General features: G+C 39.5%; 1 protein-coding gene across 2 annotated transcripts in view; it reads left to right on the top strand.

Annotated features, from left to right (window-relative positions):
• The window catches only part of CDH12 (cadherin 12), a 330249-nt gene that overhangs the window by 266363 nt on the left and 39214 nt on the right, over positions 1 to 24672 (top strand). For both annotated transcript variants that reach the window (XM_089516580.1, XM_089516582.1), the window contains exon 6: positions 16806 to 16993. In XM_089516580.1, coding sequence (XP_089372706.1) covers positions 16806 to 16993 — 188 coding nt within the window. The remainder of the gene's footprint in view (positions 1 to 16805; positions 16994 to 24672) is intronic.

Below are 24672 nucleotides of genomic sequence, written 5' to 3'. Positions count from 1 at the left end.
TCTTTGGTCAAGGGTATACAATAGCTGTGCTCCCCTGCTAGAACCTCCAAACAAGCTCAAGGAAATGTCTCCACAAATGAGGCCTTTATCAACTTTATCAGTTCCAGATTAATATATTTCTCTGCTTTCAAGCACTTGAAGGATTTTGATTAGAGCTGTTCGGATATCAACCTTATACCATCTGAAGCAAATGTAGCTATCTAGTTATTTTTTTTAAGGGGGGTAGTGGTGGCGGCAAGGAGTTATTGTTTTATAGTATACATTTATTGGTTTTATTTTTATTTTTTGTCAATTTTGCTTATTATTATTATTATTATTATTATTATTATTATTATGTCATTGTGCTAGTGGCTGTTAGGAAAAATAATGTCTAACAAATATAAATGATAACAACCCATACCTACCAAGTGATATATCTGAGGTTTTGTTGTTAGGGGCCTTCGTGTAATTTCCAACTTATAGCAACCCTAAGGTGAACCTATCATGGGGTTTTCTTGACATGGTTTGTTCAGAAAGGAGTTGCCTTTGCATTCTACTAGGGCTAAGAGAGTGTGACTTGCCCAATGTCACCCAGTGAATTTCCATGGCTCACCAGGGATTTGAAGCCTGGTCTCCAGAGTCATAGTCCAACACCCAAATCACTATACCATGCTAGCTTTGTTTGTAATAGGACACAAAGCAAAGCCACCTGTTTGATGGTCTGAGTGATTTGGTAGAGTTGTGCAAAAAGAGATTATTTTGGCACATGATGATATACATCTATTGAAACTTGCTGTACTTGTACTTGTAGAAGCTAACTTGGTAAGAGGACAGTTGAAAGAAGAGAAAGTACTAAACAACACTGCCAAACACCATTTGAGCTTCCAAGGCTGAAAGAAATACAGCTGGAGAGAGTTCTGTAATTCAACACCATTCTCCTGCTCTTTCTCTGTGTTCAATCTCCCTGGCTTTATGCAGCTTTGAAAAGACGAACACCCTAGCATACAAACATGTCATCTATGCTTCTGTATCATGAAATGAGTCCCTGAGTCATGAATAGAGATGTGTGAGTCAGCTTGAGGCTTAAGAGGATAGAAAATCCCTTTGGGCTACACATACAGGTAGAAGGATTGTTCATACTGTTATGCATTTCATACTCTGTGAGAGTTCTGTTACCTCCCAGATGTTTGATGTTCCATAGGGGAAGCAAAAAGTAATGCAATGAACCTAATGCAATTTGACATTTCCCCCAGTCACTGGTGCCATTTGGGTAACTTCAGCTGAGCAAAAGGCAGTTTGTGCAAGTGTAAATTACAAGGTTTTTCCTTTAAGTAATTCAAGCATATGTGACATTTGGATTCAACTTGCCCTTTTGAGTGGTGCTGAGTTGATTCTTACTTATGTGGCCACTGATTCTAATCCCATTTTTTGTTGTTGTTGTACCCATTACTGTACTGTACTGTATTGTCAGCAAAGACAAGCAGAGACCCACTCTCTTGCCTTATCTCATGCATGGGTGTATACTCTCCTGATTGCCTATATACTGTTCTCATATCTAGCTCATCCTTGGAGTAATATTGAAATTTTAGACATGTATGAGTTCATGGAAGCAATGTGGTCATTTCTGGTCAAATTCCAAAAAGCTTTGAGAAAGTCTGGACAAACTATGACCTTCTGTCCCAAGTGCAATTGTTAGAACAAATTTATGGGTGTTCTATAAACTTCCTATCTAAGGTATAAAACCCTTCAAGGACAGAGATATTCTCAGCAATTTTCAGCGTTCAGCCTGTGTCTCTGTGTGCATTGGACACAGCATCTCACAGCTTGTGCCAAAGAAGTCTAGAGAACAAATTATACATAGCAAATGCATTGTTCAAATAACAACAACAAAGTGCTTAGTTGACAGTGGCCTCATTCCCACTTACCTGTTGATTTGCTTTCTGCACCGATTCCTGAAACCGGTTCAGCAAACAGTATGGTTCCCACTATGTTTGCCCCAGTTTCAAGAATCGGTGCAGGAAACAACAGCCGTAGCTTCCCCGCCATGTCTCCCTCCATCCTTCGTGACCATAGCAGGGGTAGAGGAGAGGCCGGAGCGGAAGGAAAGAGGCAGTCTGGGATGATGGAGGACTGACGACGGAGCATGGAAGTATGGCCGGGAAAGCCGCTGCCAGTGGGAACCAAGGCAGATTCAAATCCGATTGGATTCTGCTTGGTTCCCACCTGGGCTGAATCGATTTATTTCCAAATTAATTGATTCAGCCCCCAAAACACCCCATTTTACCAGCTGTACTACCCATGACTACAGCACTATATCTTTTACTCATATGTATATTTTTTTAAAAAAAAATTGCCAGATGAAGTAGCCAATAAGCTTTGAAAGCTAGCTTAATCACCACAGAGCAGTGGATTTTGGTGTATTTATCTGCATGATCAATGTTGCTTCCCATAATTAATTACTTAATGTATAACCTAACATTCTCTCACATGGGTTCCAAGGCAACTCACACTTCAGTTAATACAAGGTACATGGATTATAAATATGGAAGAGTCTGTGTGTGTGTGTGTGTGTGTGTGTGTGTGTGTGTGTGTGTGCGTGCACACTCTCTCTTACCTGGTCTGATAAATATAATCTAATGTCTCTTTATGAGCTAATTGCCTATAATTGTCTGCATTATTGAAAACAACCCCCCCCCTTTTGAGAAGATTATTTATTCCTTAGTTTTTGTAACTTTTGAAAATTGTAGTAAATAAACATGTGGCAGAATGCCAAAGGGCAAAAGCAGTTTCTCCTTCCATTATCTAACTCTGGGAAGTTCTTTTCTTTCCTTTTTCTTCTTTTGGCAAAACAGTGTCACTCCCTGAATATCACACAGTTCTAAAATGTCAAGGTCAAATGACATTGATTTGTTCCACAGTAGCCCCGTGCGCTGTATGAATATTAGGTTGAGCATTTTACTTGCAAGTGTGTGCATAAAACTTGAGTTAGAAGCATGCATAGCTATTCCTTTATTTATGCATTTATGACATCATCACTGATCTGTTTTTGATTTATATTTTGTTTCTGGCATTTATTCCTGATTTTCTTTCTCTGCCCTATTCCTCATAGACCAGATAAATATGCCTATTTTGTAGAATCTAATACTTTTTAGATCATGAATGCACACAGAGTGCACTGCAGAAATAATCTAGGTTGACGCCACTTGAATTGTCATGGCTCAACCTTATGAAATTCTAGGAACCTAGTTGGTTGTGGCACCAACCTTCTCTGACAGAGAAATCTAAATGTTTCACAAAACTACAGGTCAGAAAATTCCATAGTATTGACCCATGACAGTTAAAGTAGTGTCAACGTGGATTATTTCTGCAGTGCAGATACAGCCTATGATGTCTTTTCTTAGCATTGCAAAATCATGAATAAAAGACAGGACACGACATGTGGGCAACATTCAGCTTTGTCAGTCACAGGTTTTTCAGGGCTGCCATTCTCCACATAAGATTGTCATGTTGCTTTTTTTTATCTTTTTGTTTGTTTGCCAGCCCATTTAAGGTCCCATAATACTGTAGGGTTTCAAATGCTTTATATTGTTGGCATTTGTCTTCCTATTGTTTCTGACTTTCTTGGCAAGATTTGTTCAGAGGAGGCTGACAATTGCCTTCCATTGATGCTGAGAGAGTCTGATTTCTCCAGTGACTGAACTCAAACCCCGGTACCCAGAGTCCTAGCCCAATACACAAACCATGCTGCCCCCATTGTAAATTCTTTTGAAGTGTAATTCTGTATGGTCAAATGCAATCTGAGGAGAAACTAGAATAAAGAGATTAATGCATTCTTCTGTTTATACTGAACCAGTAGCAATATTGATTCAGCACACACCAAGATCACAACATGCTTAAATTTACAATGATAATGCAAAAGTTACTGAAAGCCATGGTGGTATAATTTACAGCAGTGTTGCTCAAAGTGGTAGTCTATGGAACAGTGCCAAAAGCCATCAGCTGTCAATCCATGTTGAGTTTCCAGGAAAAAAAGAAACAGTTGTAGCCAATGGACCAGCAAAATAGTACTGGTTTTAGACACATTAGAAAAATACATATATAATAAATGTCACCTCCCACTCACTTCAGATATCCTGACAAGCACAGGTTTAAATAATTGGGTTATTATTATTATTATTATTATTATTATTATTATTATTATTACTTTTATTTGTATAGCACCATAGGCTTTACATGGTGCTTTATAAAGGAGAGAAAACAACAATTCAAAATAGAAACAAAAGCCTGCCTATGTAGCACAATCTAAAACCACAAACAAGATTAAAAATTAATAAAATATTAATATAAGAAAGTTAAAACAATACTATAAATACTATAAAAGTGTAAATTAATACAAATAATATGGTCATAAACTCAGGATGAAAATTGGAAGGGTTTCTAAATAGAATATAGGATGGGGGACACCTGGCTGAATGAAACTACATGTGAAAGGGATCTGGGAGTCCAAGTGGACCACAAGTTGAACATGAGTGAACAGTGCGATGCGGCAGCTAAAAAGGCCAATGCAATTTTAGGCTGCATCAATAAAAGTATAGTGTCTGGGGTGTTTATCACACTATACTCTTATAGTGCTACTATTCCACTTTAACTGCTCTAGCTGCCTCCTGTTGCATTCTGGGATTAGCAGTTTTAAGGAGGGGTATTTAGAATTCTCAGGCAGAGAAGTTCTGTGCCTGAGAATTCTAAATACCCCTCCTTAAAACTGCAAATCCCAGAATGCAACAGGAGGCAGCTAGAGCAGTTAAAGTGGAATAGTAGCACTATAAGAGTATAGTGTGATAAACACCTAGATCAAGAGAAGTAATAATGCCACTGTATTCTGCTTTGGTCAAGCCCCACCTGGAATACTGTGTCCAGTTCTGGGCACCACAATTTATAAAGGATGTTGAGAAACTGGAGCGTGTCCAAAGGAGGGCGACTAAAATGGTGAAAGGTCTGGAAACCATGCCCTTTGAGGTACGACTCAGGGAGCTGGGGATGTTTAGCCTGGAGAAGAGAAGGTTAAGAGGTGATATGATAGCCCTGTTTAAATATTTGAAAGGAAGTCATATTGAGGAGGGAGCAAGCTTGTTTTCTGCTGCTCCAGAGAACAGGACCCAGAACAATGGATACAAGCTGAAGGAAAAGAGATTCCACCTCAACATTAGGAAGAACTTCCTGACAGTAAGGGCTGTTTGACAGTGGAACAAACTCCCGCGGTGTGTAGTGGAGTCTCCTTCCCTGGAGGTCTTCAAACAGAGGCTGGATGGCCATCTGTCGGGGATGCTTTGATTTGGATTTCCTGCATGGCAGGGGTTGGACTGGATGGCCCTTGCAGTCTCTTCCAACTCTATGATTCTATGATTCTTTGATTCTATGAATAGTCTTTAATTTAGACTTAAAATAGTCTAAAGAGGTGCTAATCCAAAAATAGGGGGCATCATGGGAGAGGGGGCGTATCTGAGTAAGGGCAGAGAAATCCTTGGCTCAATCAACAAATCTGAATCACTAGAGCAGAGCGTGAACAGGAAGATAGGGAGAAATAAGTGCTGACAAGTAGGTGGGGGCCAAACCATGAAGTTAGTAATAACAGCTTATAACGGATTCTAAATGGGATTGGGAGCCAGTGAAGGGACAACCGCAACAGAGTGACATGATCATAATGGTGGAAAAAATTATCCTAGTGGCAGAAGGTTGCACAGAAATCAAGGGGACAAGATGGGAAAGGGGAAGCCTAGTTAGCAAAGAATTACTGTAAACCAGGCGAGAAATGACCAGTGCGTGAACCAAAGTCTTAGCAGTAAAAACTGAAAGAGAAGGCCTGATTCTCACTAGATTATAAAGAAAGAAATGACATGACTTTGCCATGGCCTGAATTTGAGGAACAAATGAAAGGGAAGAATAAAAAATGAAACCAAGACATGTTGAATATTAGTGCCACTAACTGTGATTGAGAATGAATAATGCAGAGTTAGGCCTGATACAGACAGCCAAAATAAAGCTGCTTCGAGTCACTTTGGAAGTATGGTATTTCAATGATACATGCGTCCTAAGAATTCAGAAGCAGCACCAAAGCCACACTCCAGTCCTAAGGGCTGCAGTGCAGCTTTGGTGCAGTTTCCGGACTCTTAGGACGCATGCATCATTGAAACACCATACCTCCAAAGTGACTCGAGGCAGCTTTATTTTGGCTGTCTGTATAGGGCCATAGAAAACAAGTAGCTCGGTCTTGTCTATATTGAACTTAAGGTGCCGATGGAGCATCCAAGCAGAAATAGCAGATAGACATGATGACACTTGCTGTTCAACATCTGGAGAGAGTTCCCAAGTGGAGAAATACTGTTGGTTGTCATCAGCATATAAGTGATGCTGAAAACCGTAGGAGCCAATAAGGTTACCTAGGGACAAATTAAAAAGAGAAAATAACAATGGGCCCAAGATGGAGCCCTATGGAACTCCAATGGACAGCAGCACAGGAGTGGACATTTAGCTTCCAGCAATCACAGCAAATGACCTACCAGAAAGGTAGGATCTGAACAAGTTAAGGACAGAGCCAGAGAATCCAAGTTCCTGGAGCAGATCCACCATAAGACCATGATCAACAGTATTGAAGGCAACAGAAAGATCAAGTAGAATCAATACCGAGTAAAGACTTTTCAATTTTGCCAAGATAAGATCATCAGTAAACTTGGCAAGAGCTGTCTCAGTCGAGTGTAATGGACGAAAGCCAGACTGAAAAGGATCCATTAGAGAGTTAGTGGAAAGAAATTCTAGACAACAAGAATAAACAGTAAATTTCAGAACCTTAGAAAAGAAAGGCAGGGGTGAGATTGTGTACCTTAAGTTTACCATGCACTGAGTGGTGATAAAAATATGTCCCTGAACAAGTAAGGGTGTGCAAGCTTAAATTATGTTGGAGGGTAGTGTGAGAAGTGAAAATGTATTACGTTGTGGGAGGTTTGGAAGGAAGGAAGGAAGGAAGGAAGGAAGGAAGGAAGGAAGGAAGGAAGGAAGGAAGGTTAAAATGTTATTGGCAAAATAGGAACAAAAAATGAACAAAGTGCAAAGAAAATAATAATAATAATAATAATAATAATAATAATAATAATTTATTTATTTATTTATTTATTTATTTATTTATTTATTTATTTGTATCCCGCCTCTCCCTTTTGAGAATCGAGGCGGGTAACAGCAAGAATTAAAACAGATGGCAGAGCTTGCTTCCACAATCTTTCACAAAATAGATGGCAGAGCTTCCTTCAACAATCTTTCCCAGGAGGGTTCCAGAAATCCATTATCATCCTGCCTCAGAGGGAGAGAAATGACAGTCAGCTGCACCAAACCTGGCCTAAAGTAAGAAGAAGAGTCCTCCCTCCAGTCCAGCTGCCATGGTCCAGACCTCGGAGGGAGAGAAGAACTGCTGGACTTATTACACTTCCCCATTGCCATTCCCTTCTCCTTTTGTGCCATGTCTTTGTAGATTATAAGCCTGAGGGCAGGGGAATGTCTAATTAATTATTTGTAAGCTGCTCTGAGAGCCTTTCTGGCTGTAGAGCAGGATATAAATATAATAAATAAATACATCCATTATGAGATAGAAAAGTGAGGAAGTCATTTGACTTTGCTATGTGCCAAATGATCCATAGTTTTTGTACATGCATTTTCTTTCTATAGATTGGCCCTAGATTTCATATCCTAGTCATCAAGGCTAGCACAAGGAGGGAAAAAGAACTGATGACGGGTCTGACCCAGTCATGTCAATGAGGCCCATTCACACTACACAATTATAGTATTATATATTATTTTAACTGCCATGGCAACATATAGATTCTTGGGGACTGTAACCGGGAGAAGAAATAGAGCTCTCTGGCTTAGAATTCTAAATCATTATGTGCCTTCAAGTGAAATCTGACTTATGGTGACCTTGTTAAAGTTGTCCAAAGGAGGTTTGCCACTACCATCTTCTGAAGTCACCCAGTGGGTTTCCACAGTTGAGTGGTTATCTGAACCCTGGCCTTCTCAGAGTCCTATTAATCAAACTGCACTTGCTCTTGAAATGTTCCTCCTTGAACTACAGATCCCAGGATTTTGTAAGATGTTGACATGGCAGTTACAGTGGAATCATAGTGTGGAATCATAAACTGTGTAGTGTGAAAGGGTGAATGATTACAATAAACTCACTGTGCTCAGTGGGCCAGCTTAGTCACAACTAACTTAATTCTCATTGATTCCAATGTTTCTACTTAAAGCATGGTCAAATCAAAGTCTAATTCAATTACTGTGAACAAAAGAAGATGAACAGTTGCATAAAGATTCCGGCAGGTGGGCTACATGGTTGTGGATTCACTCTTCTCTTAGCCTCTCCCTATCTCAGTTCTTGCTTGAAAGAAATGCCACAGTGGTTTTAACATTTTACCCGGTGGTTGAAAAAAACCCACCACATATTGTTTATTTTCATTATTTCCCTTAGGAGCATGCTGCCAAAATAAGATCCATTAAGATGCTCCACATGCTACTGAGATACTATTATTGGAGGATGATGGCAGCATAATTACACAGTACATCATCAGAAATCTGAGTTTGGCAGGAACTGAAGAATCCTTCAGAGTTTCAGATTAGTCCAAATGACCCCAGCTTTTATTGCTGCTAAATTTCTGGAAAACAGTGGGGTGTCACATTCATGCAAATAAATTGCTGCAGCCTGAACCATTTCAAGTAATATGAAACTTTTTGACTAACAAATTCCTTTGAAGGAGAGCCAGTTAGTCTTTACCATGGGGAGGCCTCTCTAAATTGACTAGTATGCTGTGCAGCTTCCAAAAAGAAAACAAAGGCAAGCAGAATACTTCTTGCAGAGTAATGTTATACTGCCCCAAACTTTGAAGCAAAAAGTCTCTCTACACAGCAAAGGCCTGATTTATATGGGTCTTTGCAGTGCCCCCGTCATGTGCTAGGGGTTGGCCGAGGATGCACTGTCCATATTGGCCTCACCCCTAGCACGTGACAGGGGTGTCAAAAGGGCGGCACCCTGTACACATGGGAGCCGCCATTTTGACGAGATGGATGCTTAGCATCTGCATGTCCTGGCGCCTTTGTGATGCCGCAAGTGCACCATTGCTTTTTGCGGGTTCTTTTTGTTCCGCAATGGAGCCACTCAGTTTGTCCGCTGCGGCTCCCTTGTGGAGCAAACCAGGGTGGCAGGAGACCACCCTTTTGGGGTGGTCTTTATTCCGCCAAATATATAAAGAGAATGTAAGATAGGCAGGGATGACATGTGACCCAGAAATCGGAAACTTTGTTGTTTGGACTACAACTCCACATTTCATCCTCCCCTCTCACCTTCGATCCATGTTGTGATCCATCAAGTCTAACACCAGCCATCTACACTGTCTTTGATTAAGTTTCTGTTACCATTCAGAAGTCACACATGACACAGGCCTGATTTATGAAAAGGAAAAACAAAGCTAGAGTTCAGAGTAGGGTAGCTATATTCAAGTCTCTCATAACTGGGCATCTAATATGCATATTATGCAAATTATTATAATTGTGCATATTATTCACATTCTGAATAACTTGAATTTATTTTATTTTTTTAATAAAGAAAATTAATCCAAAAAGCAAACCTTGATTTTGCCATTTTATAAAAAGGACACCACTTTACTATGTCATTGTATATAATGGAACTTGAGCACTAACAGATTTTGGTATATATGGTCCTGGAACCAAACCTTGGTGGATACCAAGGGCCCACTATATCTTGTGGTTGCATTTAAACCCATTTAAATGGCATGTGCCATTTATATTTAAAAACTCTCAAACATGTTACATTGAACTTAAGGTGGTGAAGAGGGATGGAATTCTTGTTCAATTTTCTCTCACATGTAAAAGCAAAGTATTTCAAAATTTCTTCCTGCTGGGAGATATTACAAGAGTTGTTACAAATTTTTCAACAAGTCCTTCTCCTCCTCCTCCTCCATATGTCAGATAATTATGGGAGGTGGGTGGTGGTTCAACAAAAGCGCTGATTCTTATTTAACACCACTCCATTTCTCCACACTACCTTCTTCAGAAAAAAATGTGTGTGCAAATGAATCTCTCACTCCCCCCCCCCAAAAAAATCCTCCTGCTCAAATTAAAAAAAAATAATCATTATGCAGTTGTTAATCATTTCTTCAACAGGATGTCTCACCTTTGTCAAGATACCTGTCACACACCGAAGAGAAAAAAAGGGAAATCATTCATTCTTTCATATTTCTCTGCAAGAAAGAAATTTACAGATTTTATATCCCAACGTACAAGAACATAGGCAACCTCTTTGTGAGAACAGGCAACGGTCGCCTGCCTCGCTGGGCAGACCGTTTTGCCACTAGACGCAGCTGGACTACAAGCTTCAGAGTGCTCTGGGGCTTGCCCGGCTCCCTATTGGTGCGCGGGGGCGGAAGGGGTGGCCCTTCTGCTCCGTGACGCTCTGGGAGACGGTTTCGTTGGTGCGGGGCTTCCAGTCCTCCAAGGCTGCCCATTGGTGGGCTGGGCCTTGGAGGCGGGGCCCCGCACAGCACGCAGGGAGGGAGGGGCCTAGGCCTATATAAGGCCGTGTTGCTGGACCTTTCCCTCAGTCGGTTGCTTGGCTTCGAGCAGAGCAGAGCCAAGCTGTGGAAGGGAGCACGTCTTGGTGCTTCTCCCGCCCGCCCACCGCTGTTGTTAGGTGGTTTTTAGTCACAACTTGCTGGCAGCATAGGCCAGGATCTGCACGTTGTGGTACCAGGGCTATGGAGCTCTGGTTTGGGAGTCAATAGGTACCCGGGGGCGAATAGGGCAGGCGTTTGGCCATTGCGGGGGCCAGAACGCAGGAGCGCCTCCCGGTGACTAGGGGCTTTGTGAATTGGTGAACGCAAGACAAGGTTTGCGGTCAAGTTGTGTTCCTTAGCCCCTAGGTCATCCCAAGCACCGGGTGGGTGCGCGGTTTGGATAATCAGACTACATCGGGTGGTTTGATTGCACAGATCCTGACCTTATGCTTTGTGCCAACCCTACCAATTGTTTGCAAATAAAGTTGTGGCCTTACTTCCAACATGTTGTACTGTGGTTATTTGACAACAACATCTGAGGCAACTCTGTGTATACATTTAAAACTTCGTATGTATACTAGTTTTCAATTGCTGCATACCTAAGCTATTAATCCAATGGCTTTTTGAAATCTAAAGTAAATATAATATTTGTTTTTACTTAGGGCAGGAACACTTTTCTTTAACTATGAGTAGAATCTAGGAGTAACCAATTATAAGACAAACAGTAAGGTGTTATTCCTGGCAATAGTTGCGGCTAGGATGGTATATGCCAGATATTGGAAGTTGGAAGAGATTCCCTCTGTAGAGGAATGGAAGATAGAAATGCTCGAGATGTATGAAATGGAAAAATTATCCTCTCTTATGAAATATGATACATTAACAAACTTTCATAAGGAATGGGAAGTATGGATCTCCTATATACAACAAGAAGATAACCCAAATAGATGTATTGTATTTACTGATTAATGTTTACTTTAGTTTACTGGGGGACTTAGGTTTGTTAAGTTTAAAGCTTCTACATGAGTTTGGTTATATATATATAGTATTATATATTTAGTAGTACACTGTTGAATCCTGATGTAGTTCATATTTAATTTGTGGAAACTAGAAGGGGTATGACAGTAAGGTGTTTAAAAAAAAAGAGTAAGTTTCATAGGCTATTCGGATATGAAAGGACAATAGTATGTAAAATTATTAATTTTTTGTTAACACGTAACAGTTAATACAGCGGAGGAAGTTAGGTTTGTTCTCATTTGTGTTTAGTGTATATAGATACGTAGGTTGTTTATGTTTTGTATGTAGTATTTTTTTCCCTTCTTTATTGTTGTTTTTGTTTTGTGGGTTTTGTTCATTGTGTTGTAGTAATTTTTAATTAATAAAAAAAAACCTAGTTAAGAACAATTAGTTCCTTTTACTAAAAGTGAAAAATAGGTACATTCCATTACAATTACAACCTACTAGGGAAACTTAATGCAAGTGTAACTTTTATCTGCTTTTATAGTTACAGGGATGTTGTCTCACTAAATGAAATGATGGAGGATGGTAAGCTGAATTGTGCCATGCTTCATGTTACTGCCTCAGATTCTGTTGTGGTTGTTAAGATGACAGTACAGTCAGCCCTCTGTTTTCACAGGGAATCTGTTCTGGACCCAGACACACACATACACACAAATGAAAACTCGCACATAATCAAGCCCCATAAGCTTGAATGGGTGTGCGTGCACAGGAGTGGCTGTGGACATGCACTCCAGTTTAATCCCCTCCATTTGCTCCTCACAACTAAGCAAGGGTTGCGGATATGAAATCTGTGCAAATGGAAAGCCAACTGTAGACTAAAACAAAGAGTGTACCATAAGTCAGTAGTTTATAGAATTAAAATATTTTAAAAATTGAATGGGTGAAACAGATGAGCAAAATCAAGCGGCTTTCAGCTCCTTGAAAGGTGAAAAATTGACATGATGCACATCTTGAAAGTGGGTGGAAACCAAAATGAAGCTGCACTCTGGGGCTAAAAAATGAAACAAAAAGAAGCCAGGATACTCCAAATTATCAGGAAAAATGTGCATTTTCATGCCTGCATATAAACAATCCAGCACCAGTGTGGGGCTGCAGCAAAGAAAAAATGAAAGTGAGACAATTCCAATTGTTGTAATTACAATGTACACAAATCAGACAGTCTAAGTGGGGGGAATGCGGTGAAGCAGGGGGAAGGGCCATGTACAGGGAACCTTTGTGTGATATTGCTTTCTGAATGTATCACTTGGCACACCAATGCACCAATATCCTGTACCGGCAGAGCATTGCAGGTATGACTGTGTGGCCAATGAAAGGGGTGGCCATATAACAGGATAGCATCTTTGTGGGCATGGGAGGTACATGGAGGTCACACACAGTGTGTTTGTGCGATGGTGAGCATGCATGATAGGGAAGCAACAAAAAAAATTACACAGTAGTGAATCTTGATGCTGTACCATGCACTCTGCTGTGGGCACTTGGCCTGCCTTGGGAACAGGTTGTACAGACAGTGGGTTTTGACCTGCTATTGGAAAAAGTGGGATCAAGCCACTTTTTCCTGCCCGTCTGCTTCAGCCTTTAGTTACTTTGAAACTTTGAAGAGTTCATTTTTTTAGGATTCTAGCAATCACAATAACTAACTACAGGGTGGATGATATGGAATTATAACTGCAAGTACTTACTTTTTAAGAAGTAACATTCCATGCAGTACCTGTAGAGTGAAATCAGGCCATTGGACTAACAAACTTAATGCTGAACTTGAAAAATGATTAAGTTATAAAGAAACCATAGTCAGTGGATGGTGGTGATATTTCTACCCCAACAGTTTCTTCCAAATTATGGTCGGAAAAGGAGAATGGTTTTGCTTAAATTTATTAGCTTAAAAACTCTGACTTAGCATTGATGGAATGTCAAAATTACATAACTCTTTTGGAATGATTAATAAAATGTTACAGATATTCTTCTTCTTCAGTAGAATAGAAACAGCTTGTCACAGTGGAAGCTATTTTGTACAAAAGTATGAACTTCTTGAGGTTCTTCCTATAGACAGTGGGACCTTCTGAGAATGAAATATTGAGTGGCTGTATTTCATTCATATAGGTTTACTTTATTTTTTCTGATGAAGATGTCATGCAGAAACACTATGGAGTGTTGTGCTGAGGAAAGGAAGGTGAGGGAGTCCCCTGATTCAATTCACAGCCTAATATGGTGATTTCCCTGATTTGCTCTGGTGCAATTTGTACCCAGTCCTATTTAGAACTTGAATCTGAATCAAGATTTGGAAATCCAGATCATGAATTCTTCTCCTCTTATGCATCAGGGAACCAAACAGGGATACCTTCATGTGATAGGACCTGATAAGCTTTTATTCTGCAGGCATCATTCTTGAAGTTCATTTTCTCCCTCCACATCTCTCAATCTCGTCTCTCCTGCTATGGTGTGTGTGTGTGCATGCACACACATGTATGCACATAGGCAAGAAATCTGTAGATATAATAGACCCTAAGCCTGCCAAATGGTAGACAGGTTTGTGGTTGTTATTGTGTGCCTTCAAGAAATTTCTGACTTATGGCAGCCCTAAAGTTACCCTATAACAGGGTTTTCTAGGGCTAAGAGTGTGTGACTTACCCAGGGTCACCCAGTGGGTTTCCATGGCTGAGCAGGGAATTGAACCCTGAATAACAGTGCAACATTCTAACCACTACAGCACACTGGCTGTCTTGTGCCTTCACTTATCTTTGTGCATTTAAAATTTGCTCTTTCCCCCAAAATAATTAATACTCACACATACACAGACACATACACACATGCAAACACACACACAGCTGCCTGTGCATTATCAGTCTCTCCAGTTTATGCTACAATATGCTTTGCTGGTACCTTTCTAGAACGTGTAGAGCAAACCAAAGTGTTACAATGGAAGAATTATACCAAATAAAATGGCCATCCACTTCCATTGCCTAGATTTCTTACCTCTTTGTTGCCCTTCTGTCATGAGATGAATTATTTTTACCATGATTATTTCTGTTACTGACACAAATGCCTCACAATTGTTAGACTAATGGTCAGATAACAATGGTAATACTAATGATTTGCTAAGATAGTAGGGTCAATCTTAGTGAATAAATTGGGGAGTAAAATAGTGTTGGTTTTGCTGCACAAAATAAGTGAAATGGGTATGTAATACTGATGGTCTGAATTCTGTATCAGCTACTTTAGTTAACTAGGGTCTAATATACATTGCAGAAATTACACAGTTTGACACCGCTTTAACTGGAATTTTGGGAGTTGTAGATTTGTTTAGTCTTTTCTGTCAGAAAGCACTGCTGCCAAAACAAACTACTTATCCCTGTAAATATGAAACAGCTACAGATGAATCAATCTAGATAAGTCTTCAGGGTTCATAATTACTAGTTAAGTCACAATTGGGACACTATTTCCACAGTCATAACTGCCCCTCCCAAACCATTTTACTGGACATCGGAATTTAAATAGCTCAGGGGCTCAACAGACCACCCCTTTCCTAGCCGTATCAGGGCTGCAGCAACTACATGTCGCGGCCTCGATCCGGCCTTTTGAGGGTGCAAAAAGGAGCCTCAAAAAGAAGCTTCTTTTTGCGCTCTCAAAAGAGTGTCATAGGCCCGTTACACACGGGCAGCTAGTATGTCCTGGGGACGTGCCAGCTTTAGGGTAAGTGTGTGGCTTACGCACGCACTTACCCCTATTATGGACCGAGTCCGTACAAGATGGCGGCAGTCGTTTCACATGGCCGCCGCCATCTTGACGTAGCGGATGCTCTGTGTCCGCATGTCGTGCCCCAGAAGTGATGCCACGAGTGCGTGACTAGCGCCTCGCAGCGTCTCTTCCGGGGCCGAGGAAGGAGCACGATTTTCATGCTCCTTATTTGCAGCATCCGGGAACCGTGCGGTTTGGCTGCTGAGGTTCCCGGACGCTGCAACCGGCGGCAGCGGCAGACCGCTGCTTCTCGGCGGTCTGTAACGTGCCATAACTACATCAGAACAGATATAGTGCTTCTTCAGTGCTGTGTCATATGGATGAAACACCGAAGGCATGCCGTGATGCCATATGCTGTGTGGAGTGGCATGCGGCATCAGGGCACTCTAGGAAGCAGAGTCAGGCTTGCCTCATGAGGATGCTACAACCTGACTCTCCCCCAGGCCAGCCTATACAAGGCCTCAGTGTACTTAATTTTTACTTACTTAAGTATGCTTAACTATGTAGCCGATATAGAATTCAGAACAATGTGTTTTGTGAATAAAATTAATGAGGCTGCTGGTTAGAGCTTTTTCAATAGTACAATAATAATAGAAACAGTAATTTATTAGTAAGAACAAACCCAACAAATTTCATTTCTGGACAGCAGGAACAGGAACACCTCTTGAGTGATAAGAACAATGAGTAATGCATAAAGTAACTAATTCATTTTTAAATGTAACATTTTTGTATTTGACCTTTAAAAATATATCAAGACACACAGAATACTATTCAAATGATCATATTCAACAAGAAAAGCAAATAGAGGATTTTCCTTGGGTACTCAAAACAACAGAACAAAATACAAAAAGGTGCAGAAATGAAGAGATCAACCCCATTTCTCATGTTAGGTGGCCACACATGTTTGTCTTAAATATTATTCAGATGGTCCTTGAATATTTAAATATTGTATGTATCAAATTTAATTGGATATCTTTATTTGATAGCAGCTTTCAATATTTTATATTTTATTATTGATAGATTGGTTTGTAGCTTCAGCCATTAGCTTTTTTACATTAACAATGAAACTAATAAGTGGCATGTTGCTATAATTATTTATCGAACTTGACCAGATAAATATAACAGTATTCGTGTGTGATTTCCCCTAGCTGATGCCTGAGCAAGATTAACAATAAATGTCTAACACAATTAAATACTGAGCTTTCAGTTTATATTTCACTTTTAATATCTGAATTTGAATTCCTAATTTGAACACTCTCATTCAAGCTTTGAATAATGAAGTTGGAATTATTGGCTAATTTGAGCATTTAGTAGCATTCATTTTATCTCTACTACAAAGGGAAAAGTGACAGTTAATGTAAGCATTGTCTACTGCCTATTAATAATAATTAGTCCATGTTACATCACTCCCTTGACTCCTTATAGCCTGCCAAAATTTTGTGTGAATAACTGATCATCAATTTATCATAGGTATCTTCCACTTGAAAGTACCTGAGTCTTCTCTTATTGGTTCAGCCATCGGAAGAATCAGAGCAGTGGATCCTGATTCTGGGAGGAATGCAGAAATTGAATACACAATAGTTCCAGGAGATGGAGGGAATTTGTTTGATATCGGCACAGATGAGAACACACAAGAAGGGGTCATCAAACTGAAAAAGGTATGATACCAATTGATTACAAATTAGTACATTTTGCAAAATGGAATCAAACTTGATAAGATTTGATAAGCAATTGTATCTCTTTATAGGTGTTTTAATTTTTTTCCCTACACATCTCAGTTATTATTTCACTACATCTGCACAAGCATCTTTTTCATTTGTTTCTTTGCAGCGTAACTTGGAAAAATCAACCAAAAACAATATCTAATTAGCCACAGTTTTGCATTTCTCTCACAGAGGTAAACTATGCTTAGAATCTCCTAAACAAGTGAAGGTACTAAACCACCTGGAAGCAATATCCCAACTTGTTCTTGAGATGGAACGTCTCCTGGTTTAGGCAAAATGAGTAACTGTACTCTAAAGGCACCAAATTCCCTCTGATCTTGGAAGCTAAGCAGAGTCAACTGTGGTTAGTACTTGGATGAGGACCACCAACAAACATCAGGTGCTGTAGGCTGATATTTCAGAGGAAGGAACTGATAAAACCACATCTGACTATTCCTCACCTAAGAAAATACTATGAAATTCATAAGTCAACAGGTGATTTGAAGTCACATAAAAACACATATGGGTAACTGAAGCATTCTGCCTACTTATGGTGCAAAGGGAGAAGTGAAAGGAAGGGTTATATGTATGGCCAAAATGCTTGCTCATATAGTGGCTTATTTAGCCTGAATTTGACCATTAAAACTGGGTGATTACATGCATTTGTTTTTTTTTAAAGGCATACTTTTCTAGCTCTTTAAGGATTTGTTCATTAAATTGAAACATCGCTTCATGTACTCTTGCCACTTTCTAATTAATGAGTTTATGCTTCTAGCTTTGTCCCTCCAGACCCAAATTTACCTGGAGAAAGATCACATAACAGAAACACAATTATTATAAGTATTTGATTAGTGAAGCATGCATTCCAGTAACACATGAAAACTGTTCAATAAAGTTAATCAAAAACATCAAGCAGAAAGTCAGATGAGAACAACTGGCCATATTAGGCTCACAGTTTTGACTCCGAGGCCTAGCTCACAAAAAACAGCAATATGGTAGCCCCAGAGAAACCATTTCCCTGTTATTTCTGCAAACTTGAAGTTATCCTGTGTCCACGCAGAAACTAGTGTAAAGAACTTCCTCTCATTGAGAAATTCCTGTTGAGAAAATTGGTCCCTCCCAATTTTGGATGTTGCTTTCTTTTGATGAAACAACTATTGCACAATAACTTGTTTCAAAACTCTCAAAAATGTGTAAAGTCTTGGGAGGGATTACAAGAGGGTTGTTTTTTTTAACATGCATTACTTTCGATAACCTTCCTGAACTTTTTGGGACTCTTTTTTGTTTGTTTGTTTGTTATTTGGAAAGAAACGTTTGTGCCAGAATTAGGTTGAACACATACACACACCACAATTTTTTCCACAGGAAAAAATGGCACTGGATTATTGGAATTTTTTTTGTTCCAAAAATCCCTAAAACGGGGGGGGGGGGGGGGGATGGAAGTTGGGAAAAGTTCCCAAAAGCTCACCCAGTTGAGGAAAAGATTTAAGTCCCTAACAAGGATTTAATCCATTTAACTCAGCACATGCAAGAAGGCATATTTTAAATCCTCGGCCCAATTTTTGCCTTTTCTTAGTACTATATTCTTAGTGTTCATTTCCATGGGTGACTAATGGACAAAACAGGGGAGAAGCTCCCCACTTTCCTCCACAAGCTCTCACTAATTATCACTATAAATATCTACCATTTCCCCTGAATAAACCTACAACTGTGTAATCCTGCTGAATTCTGTCATCTGTGTTTCTCAAAAGCAATTGCATTTCAATCAAATTGTTGCAACAATTTGATCATGACATTTGCTTTGACTAACATTCTCAGTGGGCTGTAACCTTCTTAATCAATTCAAATACAAATGTTACTTTAAAAGAAAATTGAAATTTGTAACGGTAAAAATGTTCACATTTCATACAATTCAGGTGAACAGTCCTTAGTGAGACTATGCGTTTAAAACCGGGAGCTAAAACCCGATTCATAGGTAAAACATTTCCAAAGAACAACCAATGTGTTGTTACTATTCCATGTGAGAGGCTATCTGAGATAGCTGCCCTAATGGTTGTAGAAATTTCACTACATCCATGCAATCCATACATTTTGGAAAGCCTAATGATCAAACTCTTTAGAAGACACCTTATACAAAAACAAACAAACAAAAAATACAAGTCGATTGGTGGGCAAAGAAAATTGATGCTATAACGAAAATACAGTTCATTTCTTTCTTTTGGATCCAAGTATGATAACATCCTACCCAAACGACAATAACAAGAGCTGCAGTTGTTTTAGAAGTTAATGTATGCTAGAATCTATTATTAGTATTAGTATTAGTATTAGTGTTGTTGTTTTTGTTGTTGTTCAAATAATAATGGTGAAGATAATAGGCTAACTTTTCTGTTAGTGTGTATGTGCCTTTTGGCTCAAAGACATTGTATGCCAGACGCCTTCCCTTATTAGTTTCAATAGCTGTTGTAATCTAATCCTGCCTGCAGGGAGGTGTGTGTAGTGCATCTTAAATCTCATAATATGATTGCTGGCTATTTGACTTTGAGCTTTGAGGCCAAGTATAACCTCTGCTATCTCTTAGGGACAAATACGTATATTGGATCTTCTAGTGCCACATGGTGGTTGGCAATGAAATAGCAGCCAAGTGGAACTGGAAGCAGATTTTGCTGCTGTGTATCAAACCATTTGTAAATAGGGGGAAAGTAGACAGTAGTACTAATAAAGTCAACACTGCCTGTCGTTACCTCAGGTCACAGGCTGGATAGGCTCATTTTATGTTTACACAGTTCTTAGCATTTCAAGTGAAGCAACACCAAGTCAAAGACGTGATAAAAATTTGTGTAGAAAAGACTATAGATAAGTTGCTTCGATCCTTTAGCTTGTCCAGAGGCTTGCTAGAATGCACACCGAGCTGTGCAAAAGAACTCAAACTTTGTTGGTGACTTACACTGGTATAAAAACCTTTAAGCAAGTGGTTGCAGTTTCTAGGAGACTGCACAAGGGTGGCATTCTAAACAAGATTGTACAAGTAGTGTAACCACTGCAGAACAGGCAATTGGTTGCTTAGTGTTGTGACCCAGTACAAAGCTATGCAATGTCAGTCTGACCTAGCTAAACGAAATGTAGGTTAAATTTATGTTACAAAAATATTGAACAAGATTGGGATTCACTTCTGTATAGGGTAGATGTGCTTGATGTGCTTGAATACTCTGGGTGCACTCTGGATCACAATCAATGACCTTAAAACATACGCAATTGATATAGGAAGATAGAATAAGACATATTCTCTGTTGTTACATACTCTCAAATATGTTAGTAAAAATGTAGAATGCTTAGTTGGAACTAACTAAAATTGTTTTGTTTGGAAGTGTGCACAGCTGTATGGTTCATTTGAATGTCATGGGCAGGGGTGGAAAGAATCTTAGCCATTATTCTTCTGCAGGCTAAAAAATGAATTGCCTGACATTTAAAAAAATTGGTCCTGGTGAATATCACAGAACCAAAATGTTCACCCAATATTCACACTTCCCAAAATATATTGGGAAACAATTGTACACAAAAGTACTTGTGGGTTGGGCGAAAAATCCATTTTTCTGCAAGAACGATTATTCCCAGATACACACTTGGGTGTGTATGTGCAAAAATGTGCATTTTTGTACAAAAACATAAGTCTTGTGCAAAAGAAAGACTGTGTTACTGGAAGGTTTCCTCCCCTTCCTCCAAAAAAACATGATTTCTGCTCTTATGTATTTTTATGGACATAGTGGTGTGTGTGGGTGTGTGTGCGTGCGTGCGTGCAATCTTGTGCAATGATTTCCTTTAAACCTTCAGGAAGTATGAATACCAGACAAAAACTGTGTGAAAATAATACTTTTATCCTACAGGAACAAATTATTCTTCTAACATGTAAGGTTAAACTTACATGTCAATGGTTTGCATTCCCATTCATTGATAATCCAAGATGTCGTGGAAGAACTAGACCCACTTGCAGTCAGTAGACACCCTCCCTTGGTGGACACTGCCCTTTCTCAGTTGTTTAGAAAAGCAAGGGACATAAGCTATTCTAGTTGGTTGCCCCTACTTAGAGAACACTCTTCCCAAGACCCTGCTTACTTACTCTTTTGTATGGGTGGTTTGTTAAAGCTGGGCATACCTGTTGTTGTTAGCTGCCCTCAAGTTGGTTCAAAGGGCATGTCAACCCTGTGGATGAGACATCTCCAAGTATTCATATTTTCCACTGCTCTGCTCAGGTCCTGAAAGTCTATGCCAGTAGCCTGCTGATTGAGTCCATATGTCTGGTCTGAGGTTTTCCCTCCTTCTTCTACCCTCTGCTTTTCCTAGCATTATTGTCCTCCCCCCCTCCCAGAGATCCATGTCTTCTCATTATGTTGCCAATGTATAATAGCCTCAAATTGATCATCTTGGCTTTTTGGGAGAGCTGTTATCTGATCTATTCATCAAGGCCCCATATGTTTGTCTTTTGGGCTGTTCAAGGTATCCTAGGCATTCTATATGTTGTTAAACTCTGGGGTTGATGGAAGTTTCAATCTAACAGTTTTTTGTGGGTTTTTCGGGCTATGTGGCCATGTTCCAGAAAGGTTTCTTCCTGACATTTGGAACATGGCCACATAGCTTGAAAAACCCACAAAAAAAACTATGGATGCCAGCCATGAAAGCCTTCGACTTTACATTTCAATCTAACAATATCCGGGGGAGCAGATTTCCTGACCCCAAACTAGGATGAAGCAAGAGTGCAATAATTCTAACCATTAGTGATAAATATATTCATTAAAAAATAAATTTCTGATGTTTAAGGGTAGTGAATCTTCATTTAAAAACTGTTGTTTCCTATTAGGAACCATCAAAATAGCAGAATAGGAACTGACATAAGTCAAAGACCTGTTATGTTTATGCTACTCCAAGGCAAACACACCCCATCATCCACCTTTGTCATTTAACAGAGTGACTTTGCTGTCCTTCTGAGACAATGCAGAAACAATAGCATTGAAAAGTGCCCATATAGGCCAAAATATAGTCTAGTGGGCTGTCCTTTGGTTTAACTGTTCACAACCTGTGCAGGCCTGACCCAAGGAGACCAAATAAAAACACAATTATCTATACCAGGCCTGAGGAACACTGATAATGCAATGTATGGAAATGTCTTGGTGTTCCTATTCGTGCACTGCCTGTTCTGTGGATAAATATAGAAAGTGTTTAGCTGTGCAAGTCTTCACAGATAGGAGACAGTGCTGCTTGTCATCGTGTGAAGACTGTGAATGAGCAGAAACACTTCATTCTCAGTATTAGAGCTATGTTTCTGACAACAGATTATTCAATCATTTTCATCCTTCACTTTGAAATATATTGTGTTTTCTTTCTTTTCTTTTTTTTAAGAAAGATATGAAATGTTATAATATCCAAGAATCCTCTGCGTCAAAGTACACCAAATCGGACAAGGCTGTTTAAAAAACCTGGAGATTCCATTTTAGTTTTGAGCAAGAAGGCTAATGGACTGAGAAGAAAACAAGATATTTTTTTCAGGGATGCTGTGGATCCTTATAAGCTTAAATTGCTAAAAATACTAAACATCAAAAACAAACAAATAAACATATATTTTAAAATTTCTTAAAGGCTTTTTCATATATATCATCACCATACATATGCTGAACACACCTTTTTCTGGGCTGTTATTGAAAGCTAAGCATGATCAGGCTGGATTAATACTTGCATGAACAACACAAAAGGACACAAAGGACCTCCAGTAGGGTTAGGAAAAAAGCTCTGCCAAAGCTTTTGCACAGTTGCTCTCAGTCATGTGGACCAATAGTCTGGCTCAGAATAGGGCAAGTTCCTACATTTGTTTGTTTGTTTGTTTGTTTGTTTTTGCATACACAAACCTTCTGATAGTTTAGGACTGAAGTTGATAATATCTATTGACTTAAACCACACAAAAGCTTAAAGCTGGAAGCTAATACTGACACTTTAACAGACATGCTGTGTGATCTGGAAAGATGGTGCACAAGGTCACAAATTCCTTCTAATCTGCCTTCTATGCATTCACACTAAGTGAGTAGGATGGGGTGCCCAGAATGATGTCCTTTATTGCCTTATTAAGGGCCCGAACAGACAGGCCAAAATAAAGTTGCTTTAGGTCACTTTGGAAGGATGCTGTTTAAATGATGCATTCATCCTAAGAGGCCAGAAGCCATGCCAGAAGCTGCACCAAAGTCAGCTTTGGTGCAGCTTCTGGCCTCTTACAATGTGTGAGTCATTTAAACTGCATACCTCCAAAGTGACCCAACACAGCTTTATTTTGGTCTGTCTGTTCGGGCCCTACGTTTCTGAGAGAGGGATGGAATTCTGCATACATGTTCCACACCACTTTTGGGAAACATCCATCCCAGCATGGATTGGTGAATACCAGTTCCCATCAGGCCTAGTCAGTCTAGCCTATGGTGAAGCATGTTGAAAGTAGTTGTTCATCAATATTTTGAAGGACAAAGTATTGCATCTCTGTTCTATACCCTGTTAATTTACTTGATCCATTGTGTTCCTGCTTGATCTTCATTTGTTTGATTTAAGTTTTGTTTATTGTTTCCATCAGAGTTCTTAAGATGTTTCCTCTCAGAAGGGACCTCCAAAAATCACATTAGGCAAAATTTGCTAGCAACTTAGGTATGTGCTGGCACTGGGATACAATGCCTGAAAACTTGCAAAAATAATATATTAATTTTGTCTACATCACTTCAGCTTGTTGACAACAGAATCAAGATGTATTGATCATGAAGAACATTTGTGCAGCGTTTCTGATAAATTATTGCAGGTCACTGAACATCTTAGACCCAGCAATTTCTCATGACTGTGCAGATGACTACTGTATTCTTGGAATATCTTAATTTCCTCCTGATTCTTTGTCTTCAGTTTGAACTCTTGACTAAGCTCCTGTTTACAATGTAAAGGCTTGAGAGCACTGTACTCTACTACAAGATTTGATGTTGGGTTTGCTAGGCAAAATATGACACAAAGTTCTGTTTCTTTAGTTATTGTGTAGAAGATTGAATTCCAGCATGTGTTGCTTGTCATGCGACAGAACATCTCTTAGGATACTGTAATTTTTTATTCCTGTGTGCTAGGAAGCCCTTGTAAACCCTTCCAACTCTAAGAGTCCATGATTCTGTGATTCCACCATTCACAGTTAGTTAGCTGGAACTAAGCAATAGATTTCAGTCCATTACATGTAAACCTGGTTGTCCACAATTCATGTAGATTGTTTGTGTTCAAACCAGATTTTACAAAAATTGTGGTTTATCTATATCTCCCATCAAAGATGTTAAAAACAGAACAGGGGAAAGTTTCTCTCTCTCTCTCTCTCTTTCCTTCAGTGCAGAGCTTGCAAAACTGAGGGTGTACTTACACTGTACAAATAATGCAATTTGACACCACTTTGTCAAAGTGTTGTAGCAGCATCCTTCTCTAAAATCTGCAGGATAAAGTCAGGCAGTTAAATTGATATCAAACTGCAATATTTCTACAGTGTAAATGCACCCTGAGTTTCCAGCCAGATTTATTTGTTCCCTCATCTGTGTTAGCTTGGTGTTTATTATTTGAACGAATTGCTTTTAGCAGTTTTGATTGAC

This window comes from Sceloporus occidentalis, unplaced genomic scaffold, assembly GCF_023333645.1.
Source record: "Sceloporus occidentalis isolate IW3139 unplaced genomic scaffold, rSceOcc1.0.p SCAF_3, whole genome shotgun sequence".
In the NCBI taxonomy this organism is placed as follows: domain Eukaryota; kingdom Metazoa; phylum Chordata; class Lepidosauria; order Squamata; family Phrynosomatidae; genus Sceloporus; species Sceloporus occidentalis.
This window is presented reverse-complemented; position numbering and strand designations above follow the sequence as displayed.